The sequence below is a fragment of the Asterias rubens genome, chromosome 17 (assembly GCF_902459465.1).
Source record: "Asterias rubens chromosome 17, eAstRub1.3, whole genome shotgun sequence".
Classification (NCBI taxonomy): Eukaryota; Metazoa; Echinodermata; class Asteroidea; order Forcipulatida; family Asteriidae; genus Asterias; species Asterias rubens.
In genome coordinates, this window is record NC_047078.1 from 778,931 (window position 1) to 796,161 (window position 17,231).

The window sequence follows — 17,231 nt, forward strand, 5'->3', positions numbered from 1 at the left end:
CGTTTGGTCTCGACGTTTTGAACAGTATATTCTGCTCGTCTTAAGGAGAATGAAGACGTTGATCTAAATGAAGATGTCGATCTCCTGAAGACGAGCAGAGTATACTGTTTGAAACGTCGAGACCAAACCGGCTTTTTTTTAGAGCCACCACTCCTTCAAAAGAGATTTTACTCATGGTTGTACCCGCAAGTTTACTATTCATATTTATATTTATAGTTACTATTATTCTCTACACCATGCAAAGCTTCAAACACCACTCACATAATTAATATACTCCCACCATGCAAAGTTTCAAAGCATACGTCTCTATTCTTATGGACTTGAACCCACACTGATAAGAAACACCAAAGCTTGAGTCCGGTGCTTTCAACCACTTTGCCACAACTTTGATTCACAACATGTCTCTTTGATTTCTCCTTTCTTATATTTTTCTGATTCCAGGTACCTCTGACACCATTAGAGAATAATGGGGAGCCAAATATTAGGAGACGAGCTAGTCTCCGTATCAAGAAGATGTCGTCATCTTCGTAAGTAGCAAATGAGTTTGTCTGTTTATTGCGTAGGGTTGGGATGTTTAACCAGTTGAGCCTTAAACTAGAAAAAAAAAACGTGTTGATATCCGTTTCTGAATTTCCAAAAATTAAATGGAATCAACAGATGAATAATTTTTAACAAACTTTTTTTTCTTCTTTTAAATGTTAGCCCTAGATGCTAACCAGGGAGAATAATTGACATATCTTTTGTTGGTGGAAGAACTGACTTTCCCCTACAAAACGAATGCATTATTTTCATTCCTCTACAATTATAGGATAACAAACATTATTGCTTTTAAAATTAATTGCAGTCCGAACATTTTCAAAATAATTCCCTCAAGGAAACTGTATCTGAAAACCTAAACGAAACACAGCTAATATAAGTTGTAACAACCTAAGTTAATGACATTATAAGTTATCACACAAGTGCGAGTGGAATACGGAAAAATATAGCGCTTCTGCGTCCCATATCCAACGAGGCCGAAGGCTGAGCTGGATATGGGACGCAGGCGCGCTATATTTTCTGTATTTCCACGAGCGCGCGTGTAATAACGTATTTATCTTCAAGTAAACTTAGCGCGTGACCATAGAACACACAAGACGCAGGTAGTGATATTAGCCGTGCAATGTAGGTTTTTATCACCACTCCATTCTGCGAATCTGATTGGAGGATTAGCGCGTACTTGAAGATAATGTGTTATGCATGCTGAAAATTGTGTATGGTTTTTCTCTTATTTTCTCGTGACTCACCCAACGGATTTAGCCCAAATTGTCACAGGTTTGTTACTTATTGTATGGGTATAAATTGTTGATGACACAAAACATGAACGTCCTGTCTGTGACTGCTTCATCAACTCAACCAACATTGTTCACCTTTAAAGGACTTGGGTACTTTTTGTAACACAAAACACAATGTCCACAGATTTACATCAAACTTACACCGTTTGAAGATAATGATAGTAGAAAGCGCACCTAAAAATGTTAGTTGCTGAGGTGATGTAGTTTTTGAGAAATGAGTAAAACAATGTCATGAAAATACGTTTTTACATGCTAAAATAATTTTCGTCTCATGATCACTGAGACGAAAATTGTTTTCATGGCATTGTTTTACTAATTTGTCAAAAAATACAGCACCTCATCAATTAATATTTTCAGGGAAGCTTTCTACTATCATTATCTTCAAACTGTGTAAGTTTAGTGTAAATCTGTGGACATTGTGTTTTTTGTCCTACAAAAAGTACACGGACCCTTTAAAGCCATTGGACCCTTTCGGTAAACAGTGTTGTCCAAGGCCCACACTTTGTGTACCACAACTTCTATATCAAATAACAAACCTGTGAAAATTTAGGCTCAATCGGTCATCGGAGTCGGGAGAAAACATCGGAAAAAACCCACCCTTGTTTCCGCGCGTTTCGCCGTGTCATGGCATGTGTTTAAAATAAATCCGTAATTCTCGTTAACGAGAATTTATATTGTTTTGCTGTTTTCTCAAAAAGTAAAGCATTTCATGGAATAATATTTTAAGAGAAGTCTTTCACCATTGCCTTCTGTAAACCCTGTAAGTTATTTGTAAATGTGTGAACTTTTTTTTTTTTTTCTGAACCGAAAGGGTCCAATGGCTTTAAGCAGCTCTATAAAACAGGGCCCTTGTGGGATGACCATTCTATAAATAGAAACATGACCTTCAAAAACCCCACACCCTGCCGGCTTTATGAAACAAAAAAATGATTAGTCATTCCTATAACTTTGTCTCTACCCAAACATCTTCAGCTTCCCGTCTTATCTTTAAGTGATTCATTTAAAAAATGGATTGTTTAAAGGCACTGGACACGTTTGGTAATCGTCAAAGACCAGTATTCTCATTTGGTGTTTCAGGCCTGATACTCCATGGAGGCAATGAAGGCGATTGCCTCCATGCCCCCTGGTCATTGCCTTGGTGCCCTTAAAATGCTCCAGTACAAATTTGCAATTTCATCAAAGGGTACCCTTTACCAAGAAGAAAATGCCTTGGTGCCCTTGCCCTTTCAAAAACGAAGCACACAGCCCTGGTGTTTTCCAACATAATGCAAACAAACCTGTGAACATTTTGGCTCAATTGGTTATCAAATGTTCAAAAGAATAATGAAGAAAAAAAAACACCCTTGTTGCATTACTTTGTGTGCTTTCAGATGCATTATAGAAGGTTTCAACTGAGGTCTTTGAGTGAGAAATTACCTTCTTTCTCAAAAACTATGTTACTTCAAAATTGTTTCTCACAATGTTTTATACTCTCAACAGCTCTCCACTGCTCGTTACTAAGTAAATGTTTTTGCTAACAATTATTTTTAGTGTTTACCAATAGTGTCCAGGGCCTTTAAAGACACTGGATACTATTGGTAATTGTCAAAGACTAGTCTTCACAGTTGGTGTATCTCAACATATGCACAAAATAACGACCTGTGAAAATTTGAGTTGAACATGTTGAAGTTGCGAGATATTAATGAAAGAACAAAACACCCTTGTCGCACCACGGTCACACGAAGTTGTGTGCTTTCAGATGCTTGATTTTGAGACCTCAAAGGTTAAATCTGATGTCTCAAAATCAAATTCATGGAAAATTACTTCTTTCTCGAAAACATGTCACTTCAGAGGGAGCCGTTTCTCACAATGTTTTATACTGTCAACCTCTTCCCATAACTCGTAATCAAGAAAGGTTTTATGATAATAAGTTTTTTTAGTTATTACCAATAGTGTCCACGGCCTTCAAGTGATTCATTTTAAAAATGCATTGTTTAAGAAAACAGAAACAGCAACTTCACAGTTCTTTGTCAAAGTGAAAGTAATTTCAAAGGTGTCGCTTCCTTCGATTGTTTCCTGTCCTATTGTACACAAAGTCATTAGTTGAGAGTTCATGTACTATTGTCTTTAGTCAGTTCTGGATGGAACAAGGTCAAAGGTTGTATAAGAACCATGTTGTAGAGATTTGGTCGTTATGGCACGGTTCTCACACAATTTTCAAAATGTAAACACATTTTCTTGGTTTTAACAACCGAAACCAGCTGTTGCTGTTTTAATATGACTTGATTTCCTGAGAAAAATATATTTCACTGGAAATTTTCACAGGCCTAGTTTGTGCACAGCTCAATGGAAGAAAACATAAAATCTTATATTTTATGAGAATATTATTTTCATCAACCTTTGGTATGATGAAGGGGGCACTTGTTACTTTTATAATTCTTGGATTTATGTGGAATGTATGACACAACATGTCAACTTTCCCATCTGACCTGTGCAGTATCTTACCTAGTAGAAAGGCCCAAGAATGTACAAGGTAACACTTATTGGAATGGCACATGCTTTAGATTCTTTATATTTTGCTAAAACTCTTTGAACTTTTAAATGATCTCTTTACAGGCCTGATTCTTCACGCAGGCAATGAAGGCGATTTCCTCCATGCCACCTGGTCATTGCCTTGGTGCCCTTCAAATGCTCCAGTAGAATTTTACAATTACCTCATAAGGTGCTCTTTCCCAAGGAGAAAATGCCTTGGTGCCCTTGCTTTTTCAAAAAACGAAGCATACAGCAGGCCTGCCGTTTCAGAAACCAACCAATATCAAAATAAAGTATTAAAATTGTTTTGATTGGCACTCACTGCGTTATCACCCAGCCACAAAGTAGAATAAACAATCCATTGGCATTCCATGTTTTCTCTTCAAGAATTCTAAACATTGAATTTCTTTATGTTTATTTTTGTGGTTTTCAGTTTCCATGATGGTTCGAGTCGTTTCCCCAAGCTTAACGACTGTGCTCACTTTCATTACGACAATGTGGAGCTCGGACGTATCACAGTGAGTATTCCTTTTCCACTTTTATGAAAATAAAAATAAACAGGAAACTGATTTGCAAACTGCTTTACCAGCCAAAGTTACCTGCAATTGTACACAAAGTTTGCAACTGTTCTGCATTGTTTTACCTCTTTTAGCCTTTGAGAAAGACTCTGCTAGGGTTGAAACATCAGGCCATTAACCATTCATTTTTTGCACTTTTAAACTACTAGACCTATGATAGTCTTCCAATCTTTATTAAGACGAAGAAATAAAATACAGCCAGAATGCAGAAACATTTTCTGAGCTTGGTCTTTTTTTTGCAATCTGGAGCATTTTAAATGGTAATAGTGAATCATTTTTGTTGAAGTTGAATGGTAGCTTGTGTATGAGCAGAACCCTAAACTCAACTTCATAAGTTACTTAAGCATAAAATACTGCTTAACAATTGTCTGCTAAGCAGAAATGAGCAGGATACCAGTTCACAAATTGTACATGTAACATGGTAGTTTGGCTGGTAACCCTTTTCTGGTAAGCATTATTTTGTTGTGCTTAGTTCCTTTGGTGCTTAAGCAGCTCTATAGAATTGGCCCCAGCTAAAGTACCATTTCACATGAACAAAATATGACTGGTATCCTGCTTATTGTTGCTTAGCAGACATTTGTTAAGCAATATTTTCTATGTATTTGGGCTCGATGTTTGATCAAATTTTGTTTTCGCAGTTATCTATGCACGAAGACGCGGATCAAGAAGAAGCAATACTCCTAGCCTATCAGAACGGTACCTGTGACATCACTGATAACCCCTTCACCATCAAAGTCTACAGCAATGGTAAAGTGTGGCTGGTTAAACGCTGCTATGAAGACTTCCGGGTACTAGACAAGCAGCTGCATAGCTGTATCTACGATCGACGGTTTAGTCAACTGGTGGAGCTGCCTAAAGGAGAAGCAATGATTGGAAATCGAGAGGTAGGTTGGTGGAGATGTTTATCGTTGGCTGACACCAATCAAGAGATTTCACTTGAGACTCGATTTAATATGAACCATGGACTGGTGACTAAACAAGCAAACTGGCACCAATTTCATAGAGCTGCTAAGCACAAAAATTTGCTTAGCATGAAATTTCTTCCTTGATAAAAACAGGATTATCAACCAAAATTTCCATTTGTTGCACATTGCGTTGATTGCTTATCCTGAAAATCACGGGGAAATTTGGCTGGTAATCCTGTTTTTATCAAGGCAAACATTTCTTGCAAAGCAAATTTTTGTGCTTAGCCTCTCTATGAATTAGGGCCCAGGTCCTTGTTAGTCACTGAAAATGTTACAAGGGCAAACCCTGCTGCACTTAATCTGGGTCTCTGATGTCAACTTTTTCTGATTTTCTCTTCTTTCCTATTCCAGTGCTTTGTATATTATTACTTTGCCACCGTTGCATTCTGCATTGCTTGGTACTTTGCTTAAATGTACTTGACTACAACACCTTTAATACGATCAGTGGTAAACGGAACAACAGTTGAATATCATTTGTTTGACCCTTACACCATTGCGAGCTATTAGTGCTTAAAGCACTGTATATATGCTAAACAAAATCCTTTGGCAATCCACTTGGATGGTGTCTGAACTTACAATCTTTGCATTGCTAGAGCAAGCCTGGTGGCTAGAGCCAGTTTGAACTTGTGCTGACAATTTAAAGGAACACAATGCCTTGGATCGAACGAGTTGGTCTATAAAAAACGTTTGTAACCGTTTGTTATAAAATGCATATGATTGGAAAGATGATTTAAAAGTAGAATACAATGATCCACACAAATTTGCCTCGAAATTGCGTGTTTCTTTTATTTTGCAAACTAACATGGGCGGCCATTTATGGGAGTCGACTCCCATAAATGGCTGACCGTGTTAGTCGATGAGGTAAAAGGCAAACCGTGCAATTTCGAGGCATGTTTGTGTGGATCATTGTATTCTACTTTAAAATCATCTTTCTAACCAATTGCATGTTATAACAAACGGTTGCAAATGTTTTCAAAGACCAACTCAACCGATCCAAGGCAATGTGTTACTTAATAGATGTTAGTTTTGCATCAGACATTCCTTTATTTATTTGTTGTAGGTAATTACTCTTTCCTCTGATTACATAACAAAGTTTTTCTTTCACTCACCGTACTCATCCCTGCAAGGTTATTTTAGTTTTGATAGAAACCCTAACATCCCTCTATGTTTGGTTTCATTACAGGGTGTACGAGCGATGCTCGGCCGCTACCTTGGCAGGTTCTCCCAGATAGCTGGTGACATGATCAATTGCGGTCCTGTGTTAAACTGGATGGAGGTAGGGAACCAGTTATTACTACTCTTTCCTCATCGTGGTCTTAAATCATTTTTCTTCTTCAGACTTTTAAATCACAGAGTTAACCACAGACCTTACATATTAAGGTAAAATGATGATAATGATTAAATGGAAATGCTCGTCGTTGTCAAACTGCAATCTTTTTTTGACTTTCACCCGTGGTTGCTCTACTCAAATGAGGCCAAATGCATACAGTCAACTACTCAAATGAGGCCAAATGCATACAGTCAACTACCGAAGTGCTTGTTTTTTTCCGACTAGACATTTTTTACCAGATCGTGCCTCGCAGAATTTGATTTCTGTTGAATACTTTGGTTAGAAAGGTGTATCTGTATCGATCATTATATTTTACTCTATTCTAATCGCTTTTTAAAGCCCAAAGTGCCCAAATCCATGGCAAACTGTCTCTATAAGATGAATCTTAGGGTTATGTGAAACAGACCCCTGCTTTAATCGTGGAGAATCACAACAAACCTACATTATTTGGGCCGCCTAAAGCTCAGTTCATACTTTCCTGCAAAATTTTATGTGCAAAGCAAGTTTGACGTCACAGCTCCTTCGCTGCAAAGGTTTCGCAAAAGTTTAACACAGCTGAACTCTTCCGAATGAATCATTGCGAATTTGTGACGTCAACATTCGCATTGCATTTGCAGAAAGTCTGAACCAGGCTTAACTCTTTTACACCTCATCTCTGAAATTTTTATTTTCTTCTTGATTGTTGATATTTCCAAAGCTTGACAATCATGGCCATCAACTTAAGGTAATCATTGTGACCATATAAGGTCATCTCATTTGCATGTCAAAGGTCAAAGTGGTTGTGTTTGTCAGCTTCGTTAACTTCTGCTTTTATTTTTAGGAGGGTCTGCAAAAAGTATAATTTGTTTTTTACCCTTACACCATGTGTTTTAAGCACTGTATATTCCAGAGTTCTACGAGAAAATTCCGCAGGCAAATTACTCTTACTCGAACCCACAACCTTTGCATTGCTAGAGCAGATGTCTTACCATATAGACCGCTAAACTAGCCCGGTGGCTAGTGGCAGGTTGAATCCTTAGCAGCAGGTATTGCAACGATTTATGTTAATTTTGCATCAGGGATGAAGATATAAACTGAAAGCTGTTTTAGTGGCAGGTCCCGGGAATGGGTTCAAGGGGGTTCAGAAATCTCCCTACTTTTGACGAGTTTTTAAGATTTTATTTTCTTTCCTTACCATGTCTTTCCTCATGTAAACTTTTGTAGCCCCAATTGCTTCACAGACTTTTAGCTTAAATACACAGTGTAAATGTTGTAATTCAAGCCCTGTGGTCCGTTGTAAACTTCAATTCCAGAAGGCGTTCCAACACATCAAGAATAACGTTCCAATGTTAGCACTAGTATTGTTATGAACATGTACAGTGTAGCAAGCAACCCCTGCATGTAGTATAAACAAATCTAGAGAATTCAAAACATCACTCAAGGAAATTTCAATAGAAGTATAAAAAAAAAAAACAGAAAGGCAGCCAACTTTTTTGAGGGCGGTTTAAAAAATGTAATATATAAAATAAAATAAAAACAGGATCAACTCAAATTATGTTCAGTATAAGCCTGCATGTCCATTCAGATGTTGGAATATGTTTTGGGTTAGTGTCTTTAACTCTAATTAAAAAATCCTACTTAATTCATGAGATTATTTTAATTCTTGTCATGATATTTTGGCGAAGAAAATGTAACAGACAAGAACTTGCTCCTCCACATATTGTTTGCTGATTTATTATTTTTTGTACACATGTGCTGTGGTCTAACTGTTCTTGATATTTTTATTTTCTTTTATTTTATTGTCAGTCTCTCGAAGCAGAGTGTATTCTTTCGTGTTTAAAATGTACATTTTGTTTTCTCGTTCTAGAAATTATTTTGTTTAATTCGTCCAGTTGTATTCACATAATTTTCTTATTTGTCTTTAATTACATTTTAATTGAAGATCAATGTATTTGTCTGCAAGTGAAATTCAAGTTGTGGATTGTGGACCAAGCTTGGAGTTTCATCTTTGAGAGGGCGACGCCTGTTTTCATTTTGCAAAGGGTTTTTCAATTGCAAAATAGGAAACTTTATTTATACCAAGTTACATTTTGTTTTGTTTTCTTAAAGCTCGATAACCATGGCAACCATGTTGTTGCCAGTGAGGAATCCGCAATCAACATTCCAGCAGTCGCCGCTGCCCATGTGACTAAACGCTACATGGCACAGGCTCCTGATGAAATATCACTTGAGGTGAGTTACTTTACACATATTGGACATCGGGGAACTAGATCAACCACAAATTTTGATTTTTAAATCTTGAATGGCTTAATAATATAATTGATACACTGAAGAACAAAGTAATGCCTCAAATTAACCAGATATTTTATATCAGTTTTCAGTGATTTTTAGTTATTTCTTTTCACCCACCTTCCTTCCCACAATGTTGAAGAATTTTTGAAATGACTTTCTCTAATGAGTTGGGGCGGTTCTGAAAAGAACCGTTGGTTTCAACTCGACGTTTCGATCAGTATGCTCTGATCGTGTTCTGGAGAATTATAATTTTGTATTTATTATTTTTTTTTTTTACAACTATTCAGAACGGCGTCTAAGTTTAAACAACATTGACTATTGGCTCTTTCATTAAATTGTTCACAAAAAACTGAGCTTTTCCTTCAATTTAAATGTACCTTGTTGGCAGGTTGGTGATATCTGTGATTGATTTTAAGTTATTTCTTTTGACCCACCCACCCACAATTTTAAGAACAAAAAATTTCAAGTATAGATAATTTAAAAAATTGGCTCTTTCGCAAATTTTTTTATGTTTCTTGCATTTTTCTAGGTTGGTGACATGATCTCTGTGATCGATATGCCGCCCCCAGAGGACACTTCCTGGTGGAGGGGGAAGAATGGTTTTGAGGTCGGTTTCTTCCCTCGGCAGTGCGTGGAGATAATCAGCGATAAATTACTGCCCTCTGTTGCCAACATGATGCCAAGGTCTCCCAAACCAGGTATGGTATGACCGCATTGTTTGATGACGGGTTAACGTGATGTCACGGAGCAGAAATTTTAACGCAGTAGTTTTCCTTCTTTTCAGTTCAGTGAAAGCTCTTTTTAAATTTTGTTTAATGAGATATCGCCCAAATCCCAATGTGGGTGCTACACTTATAATGATACTACTGATTTGGGCTATCAACCCAAATCAACTTCCACCAGGGGCACGTTGCCACCTACTATGTACAATGTACTCCTGGGGCTGAAACAGGGTTACCCCTCTTCACATTAAGCTTGGGCGATATCGATTTATTTTATTCACGATATATCGCCGACAATATATCGCGATATTCGATATAATCGCGATTAATGAAATTTGACATCATCAGTCTTAAAACTCCAAGTGAAAGTTGTAGAAGAGACAGTCCTAGCATAAGAGAGGTGTTCTAATGACATATTCTTCTGGTTTTACTCCAAACCTATGGGGTGCAAGATGTCTCAGCTAGCAAATACATCGCGATATTTAATTGATATATCGACATATCGCGATATATCGCGATATATCGATATTTCGATTAAAACCAAATCCATCCGATATCGAAATCGTGTCCAAATTAATATCGCGATATTCGATAATATCGTGGATATCGCCCAAGCTTACTTCACATCACGCACAAGGATTCCCTATTTGGGATTTCCCTCCCATATACTGTATATTAAAATGCTATTTCTACATCATATTTCTTCATTTCTCTTCATCAGAAGTACGAATCACAGTGCTAGTTGCCGCTGAGAGTCCCATTGTTTCCTTAATAATAATAATTAGAATAATATTGTACATCTGTTCAACTAGTACCCTGACTTTGTTAGTTTCTTATCTATGTGTTTCTTAGGGTATAATGGCAGTCAGCGACATTTACCAGTGAAGCAGTATCGCAATGGTACGCTATCCATTCCAATTGTTTGCATTGTGGCAATGCCCTCTTTCCCACCAAGAGGTGGGTTCGGGGGTGGCAGGGGTCAAGGGTCGAGAAGTTGGCCCTTGCCACCCTGTTGTCTGCTTTATGCCTGCCAATGCTTGCCAATAATTGCATTTGGGTTTCATTGCCTGGTCGTTCTCATCTGACTGCAAGATGTTCATTTTGAAAATTAACTTCAGGAGAATGTGTTTAGGTCTTCAAACAAGTATTCCTCATACAAATATCATTTAAAATTAGAAATAAAATCTGGAGAATTTTGTACCATCAAGGTACCACATAAAAAAGGGGGAAATGTCCAGTAATTTTGCAGTAACTCCTCAACCGAAGTACTTCTATGGTCTTGTATTAATACATCCTATGAAGACTTACTGACCCTCTTACAGAATAAAACGAAAACTGTAGTGTTTCAGAAAGCATGTATACTAACAATGTAGTTTTAAATGTTGAATCTAGCTTTACGTCTTTGGAAAATGCTTTGAGCTGTCTCTTTTAATGAGGGTCTTCTGTAAAGATATACTAACTATATATAGCAGGAAGAGGGCACTGTTAACTTTTCACGAGGTTATAAAATTGATCTGTTGGCAAATGGTAAGAGGCGAGCCAGCCATGCCTACGTCTGGTCTCACAGAAAAACAAAAAATTCTGCGTTCTCCAGATTTTATCTCTTTGTAATTTTCAGACTCTTTCTTCATCCGGACTGTTTTCCTCATCGTTCTCTTTTATCTTTCTAATCTTTTTTCTGAGGCATTTTTGATTGTCAGTTTGTCAGTTTGATAGATGTCATTTTTGCACCAGGGATACAAATATAATTTGTTTTTACCCTTACATTGAAGAGTTTTAAGCACTGTATACTCAATACTTTCAGAATTCACATGCAAATCACTCAAGTGGGATTCGAACCAATTTGACAGGATTCAAATTAAATGTCTATTTAGCAGAGTCCCCAGTGCTCAATGAATTTTAAATCCAATTTTCAATATTTTGTTTGTTAACTTGCTTTCCGATATTTGCAACTTTAAATTCAAGGTTAACAAAAAACTACAAACGCTTTGACAGAGTTTTGATGAAATGTTCCTGTTTGATGAAACGTTCTTTATGTTAAAATACTCTGTTCTACTTTTTACATTGTAAATAATCTTTCCCATTTTAGGTTTTTTCATCCTCATAGTACTTCCTAACATCACTTTTCTATTTTTTGTTCTCGTTTTTTGATGCCCTATTCTTTCTTTTTGGTCGCACTTTTTTAAATAATCGTGTTGAAATAATCACATGGTTCTTTAACTCCTGTGTGCTGCATAATCATACAGAAAGCCAAGGTACAAGACATTTTGTATTCACATGTTTTTTCTGTATGCTAAGTGGTGTAAATCGTGTTTGTGTTTAGTGTTAGTTGTGAGATCACTTGTTTACTAACAAAATTGGCAATGTGTAAACGATTATGTGAAACACAACAATGTTGACAATAGATGAAATATAGTTTAATATAATTGTGCACAGATTTGCACACAACTTACATACATGTACATGGTATATAGGTGATTACAGAGTTAAATATCCCTTGAAATATTTGGCTTGGAATATCAAGGTTTAAAACAGTGTAAACATGTATAATTGGAAGTCCTCCATGGACAAACTTAATATGTGTACCTTCTAGGTTATGACCTGTAACCCCTGACCCTGTAAAGATGCTATGTCAGATTTTTTGCCCCAAACATTAAAAAATAGATTTTTTTTTAGTGAATGGTATTTCATAGAGTATCACCCGCTCTAACGAAAAAAAGTTTTACTTTTAATGGTCAGGAACCATGGCATAAATTCAAAACGTTTCTTATAAAACACATAAGAATTGGTCACGTGATATATTGTCGGGATCCCGTCAAAAACTAATTTTGAGCACTTTATTTCACTGCTACTAATAATTGGCGGACTTTCTCGACCCCTATCAAAATACCTATTGAATTTTAAATCAAAATTTTTGGCTCAAATCGGCCAAAAATCTGACAGCATCTTTAAACCTTGACCCTGTGACCTGATGACTCAAAGCCACTCATCATTTTGTAAACATGCGACATTGTTCTTTTGTGATTGGTCCGTATAAACCTGTGGTGTTGTTGCATGCTTCATATGAAGTAGCCGTATTTAATCAATGTTTTATCAAAATAGTGAACCTTTTTGACTTTGATACTTGATTGTGTTCTTTGATTGACAGTATTTGTATTGATGTATTGAGCATGTGAACTGATTGTTGTAACCAATTTGTAGACCTGCGTTTTGCTGGTGTGTTGGTAATGTGCTTTTTACAGTAGAATGTGTTGTGGCACTGTAAAATGAGGGTACGATTAATGCTTTCAACCTGGGTCCCTCTGCAATAGCTACATGTATGCAAAACAGGTCATGAATATTCAATAGCAGTTCAGTAATTTATGCAGGTTCGCTTTGGTTACTTAGTTATGCTGAATTCTTAAATGGTCGCAGTTCTTCTTTTACTAAGGGTTAGCGCTAAGTTTCTTAATTACAAGAATGCTTACATATAGGACACACTACAGTAGCATAAGCAAAAATGCCTTGCCAACCAGGGCCCAATATTATAGAGCTGCTTGAGCCAAAAATCAAGTTCAATTTTGTTCACACCATGGCGTATCGCCTGAACGTAAGCCAACCTATGCGAAATATCGAATGTGCACCCTGGTTTTAAAGGATTTGGGTACTGTTTGTACGTAAAACACAATGTCCCAAGATTTACATTAAACTTACACCATTTGAAGATAATGATAGTAGATAGCTTACCTTAAAATATTACTAGCTGAGGTGCTGTAGTTTTTGAGAAACGAGTAAAATCTTGTCTCCTGAGACAAAAACTACAGCACATCCGCAAGTAATATTTCAAGGGAAGCTTTTTACTATCATTAGCTTCAAAACTGTGTGAGTTTAATGTAAATCTGTGGACATTGTGTTTTGTGTCAGTACAAAAAGTACACAGACCTTTAAAGGCACTGTACACTATTGGTAATCACTCAAAATAGTTGTTAGCATAAATACTTACTTGTCAACGATTAATGGAAAGCTGTTGATAGTATAAAATTTTGTGAGAAATGGCTCCCTCTGAAGTATTTAGTTTTCGAGAACGAAGTAATTTCTGTATGAAATATTTGAATTTGATTTCGAGACCTGAAAGCACACTTTGTGCGACGACGCCGTTTTTTCTTCCATTATTCTCTTGAGACTTTGTCGAACGATTGAGCTCAAATTGTCACAGGTTTGTTATTTTATGCATGTGTTGAGATACACCAAATGAGAACACTGATCTTTGACAATTACCAATAGTGCCCAGTGTCTTTAAACATGTTTAAGTGTACTAATCAATGGATCATTTCATCGAGTATTAACTCTGTCTTTTCTCTTTCTTTCCCCCCTTCTCCTCTCTCCGTCTTCGTCTTCTACAGTTCTTAACAAGCATGGCAAGTTGATAACATTTCTACGCTCATTTATCTTAGCGAGGCCAACAAGGCGCGGGTTGAAGCAGAGAGGGATTCTAAGGGAACGTGTCTTCGGTTGCGATCTTGGAGAGCATCTTCTGAACTGTGGAACAGATGGTAGGAGTTTGCGTCTGTCTGTCTGTCTGTCTGTCTGTCTGTATATCTGTCTATCTGTCTTAGGGATCTTAGCGACTAGGGAACTTAACAAACTTCCACAAGGGGGATATATAAACACCAAGCTGGCAACAACCAATCTCTCTCATACAAACATTGGTTTGTCTATGATTATGTATTGTTGGCATCAAGAACCAGTGAAATCAGCGGTATTAGCTTGGTAGGAACAGATGGTACATGTATGCGTTTTTAAGGGATTGTATACCTTTGGAAGTTAGAACCTACTGTTTGCTTCAATCCTGTGTATTTAATCAACCTGTGAAAATTTCATTTCAAATGCGTAAGCGTTTTTGAGTTATTGCTGAAAATCTGTAGTGGTTATGTCTACACAGGAAGAATAATTTGCAATTGGAACACACAATCTGAGAAATGTTACTGCAGATTCAAATTGGGGAAATAAGTGATATTTTTTTTCCATAATTGCATAATCGTGAGTTTCTGTAGATCTCTAATTTGATTGTTGTGTGAACTATTCTGATTGTTGCATATTGGGCCTCAAAAATCACATTGAATGAAAAAACACATTCCTTTTTATGTACATTTTTTGTTAAACTAGGGTAGAAATGTCAGGCCATTAACTATGTCTTGCCTTTTCATATTCCAAAACACCAGTTCCTAGTATCATCCAAGCTTGCACAGAGTTCATCGAATCCAACGGTGTCGTTGACGGAATCTACAGGCTCTCAGGTGTCTCATCCACCGTCCAATGGCTCAGGGATGAGTTTGATAGTGAGAAGGTTCCAGACCTAATGCAGTATGATAAGGATATCCACTGTGTGTCATCGGTCTGTAAACTGTACTTCAGAGAACTTCCAAATCCTCTATTGACTTATCAACTCTATAAGAAGTTTGAGGTAAGTCGTCATTGAATGGTTTCTAACCCAATACCGACTATTCTATATAATCGTTGCCATGACTCAAACAGGGTTTATTGTTGACTTTTTGATACAAATTTTTCTTGTAAAAGTGTCTGAAAAAATGTGACCACACCAGAAATGCCACACGAACTACCACTCTCTCAGGATTCTTGTGAATTTTGTTGAGGCATCAATATGGGTCTCTTGACCACACCATAACTACCTGCCTTGCCCATTTCTCTCCAAGGACTAACATACATTATGTTGGTGTTTTTTTTTCTTCTAAAATTAGGAGGCAGCAACATCCAATGAGGAGAGACGTTTAATCAAGATGCACGACACCGTCCAGCAGCTTCCACCTCCCCACTACCGTACTCTGGAATTCCTCATCAAACACCTCGCTAAGATGGCCGCTCATGGGGACCAGACCGGAATGAATACAAAGAACCTAGCCATAGTATGGGCACCAAACCTCTTAAGGTCAGTTGGCATTGTTTGTATTATTGATGTTGATCTATTTTCTTTCTATTATCTGGTTTAATTTCCCATACTAACCATTAGTGTTAGAGTTATATTCTCAGTACTTTCCCATGTTCTGTGTAGAAAATCAAACACATTACTCGGATTGGATTCCAACCCATGACTTTGCAATTCTAGAGCAGTGTCTTTTAAGACAACTAGATCAGCGAGATTGCCTGGTAGCTTAGAGGCAGTTTGAATCCTGGTAGCTTAGAGGCAGTTTGAATCCTGGTAGCTTAGAGGCAGTTTGAATCCTGGTAGCTTAGAGGCAGTTTGAATCCTGGTAGCTTAGAGGCAGTTTGAATCCTGGTAGCTTAGAGGCAGTTTGAATCCTGGTAGCTTAGAGGCAGTTTGAATCCTGGTAGCTTAGAGGCAGTTTGAATCCTGGTAGCTTAGAGGCAGTTTGAATCCTGGTAGCTTAGAGGCAGTTTGAATCCTGGTAGCTTAGAGGCATTTTGAATCCTGGTAGCTTAGAGGCAGTTTGAATCCTATATTATGGCAGTGGGAACCACAATGCTTTTATTTTATTTCTTGTAACACAAATCAGCAAGATACAATTTTCTGGGGATGAAGACTTTATTTATTTATTTTTTTATTTTTTGTTATACAGTTTTTTGACAAATTTTAAAAGCTGTTTATTTACAGGTATACTCCAAAGCGCAAAAACAAAAAGCGGGCACTGGAAAGAGTTAAATGCCAAATATGTGTACATGATTGATTAGATTCAAAAAAGTGTGAAGTTTTAAAATTCTTTTGGCAACTTCTCCATAGATCCAAGGACCTGATCCTAGCCACAGCTGCAGCCTTCATGGAGATCAAGATCCAAGCCACTGTGGTGGAGTATTTAATACGCAAAGCTGACGTCATCTTCAACGATAAACTCTTTCCCGATGTGCCAGGAAGATGTAAGTGTTTGATTGAAGATTTGAAAAATATTATTTGTTTTTACCCTTCCACCGATGTGTGTTAGCACTGTATACTCATTACTTTCTTGAGCTCTGTTAAAACAATTCACAGGCATATTGCTCGGGTTGGATTTGAACCCAAAATTGTTTGCAATTCTAGAGCAGCGTCATACCAACTAGACCACCGATAGCTAGAGGCAGTTCGAATCCTACAGTTTGGATGGTGGTAGAACAATCTTAAATTATTTTGGGGTGACATAAGTGTGATGAAATTTGTTCTTGTTGAGCTGTGGTTGCAATTTATGAAAAGCTTAAAATTTCACTAACTCCTATTTTTGTTGGTTTTCCTTCTGGATGCGTTATGTCCTTCCTCCTACAGTGATGGGACAAGAGATGCAGCGACCCAAGTCTCTAATCCTCTCAACTCCAACCAAACTACTCTCCCTCGAGGAGGCGAGAGCAAGGACGGCATCCCAAGGAGCCGAAGCTGTCGATGATAAACCAAAGTACATTGAGGTTGGGGGAGGGCCAGCGGCTCTACCCAAACAATACCATACAGTCATTAACTTCCCTATGGAAAGGTACGTAGGTAACATGTTGTTAAGTCAAGGTTGTTAACGTCAGGTCAGTGCAAAAACATTGTATCTTCAGTG

General features: G+C 37.4%; 1 protein-coding gene across 12 annotated transcripts in view; it reads left to right on the forward strand.

Moving 5' to 3' along the window:
• LOC117301325 (rho GTPase-activating protein 32-like) overlaps window positions 1-17,231 on the forward strand; it is a 55,282-nt gene that overhangs the window by 33,770 nt on the left and 4,281 nt on the right. For 9 of the 12 annotated variants that reach the window (XM_033785220.1, XM_033785225.1, XM_033785218.1 and 6 more), the window contains 13 exons: window positions 442-527; window positions 4,276-4,360; window positions 5,059-5,304; window positions 6,569-6,661; window positions 7,413-7,439; window positions 8,804-8,926; window positions 9,516-9,684; window positions 11,955-11,963; window positions 14,091-14,240; window positions 14,910-15,151; window positions 15,447-15,634; window positions 16,445-16,578; window positions 16,958-17,159. In XM_033785220.1, coding sequence (XP_033641111.1) covers window positions 442-527; window positions 4,276-4,360; window positions 5,059-5,304; window positions 6,569-6,661; window positions 7,413-7,439; window positions 8,804-8,926; window positions 9,516-9,684; window positions 11,955-11,963; window positions 14,091-14,240; window positions 14,910-15,151; window positions 15,447-15,634; window positions 16,445-16,578; window positions 16,958-17,159 — 1,754 coding nt within the window. The remainder of the gene's footprint in view (window positions 1-441; window positions 528-4,275; window positions 4,361-5,058; window positions 5,305-6,568; window positions 6,662-7,412; window positions 7,440-8,803; window positions 8,927-9,515; window positions 9,685-11,954; window positions 11,964-14,090; window positions 14,241-14,909; window positions 15,152-15,446; window positions 15,635-16,444; window positions 16,579-16,957; window positions 17,160-17,231) is intronic. The other 3 variants (XM_033785228.1, XM_033785219.1, XM_033785227.1) reach the window with 3 other exon arrangements.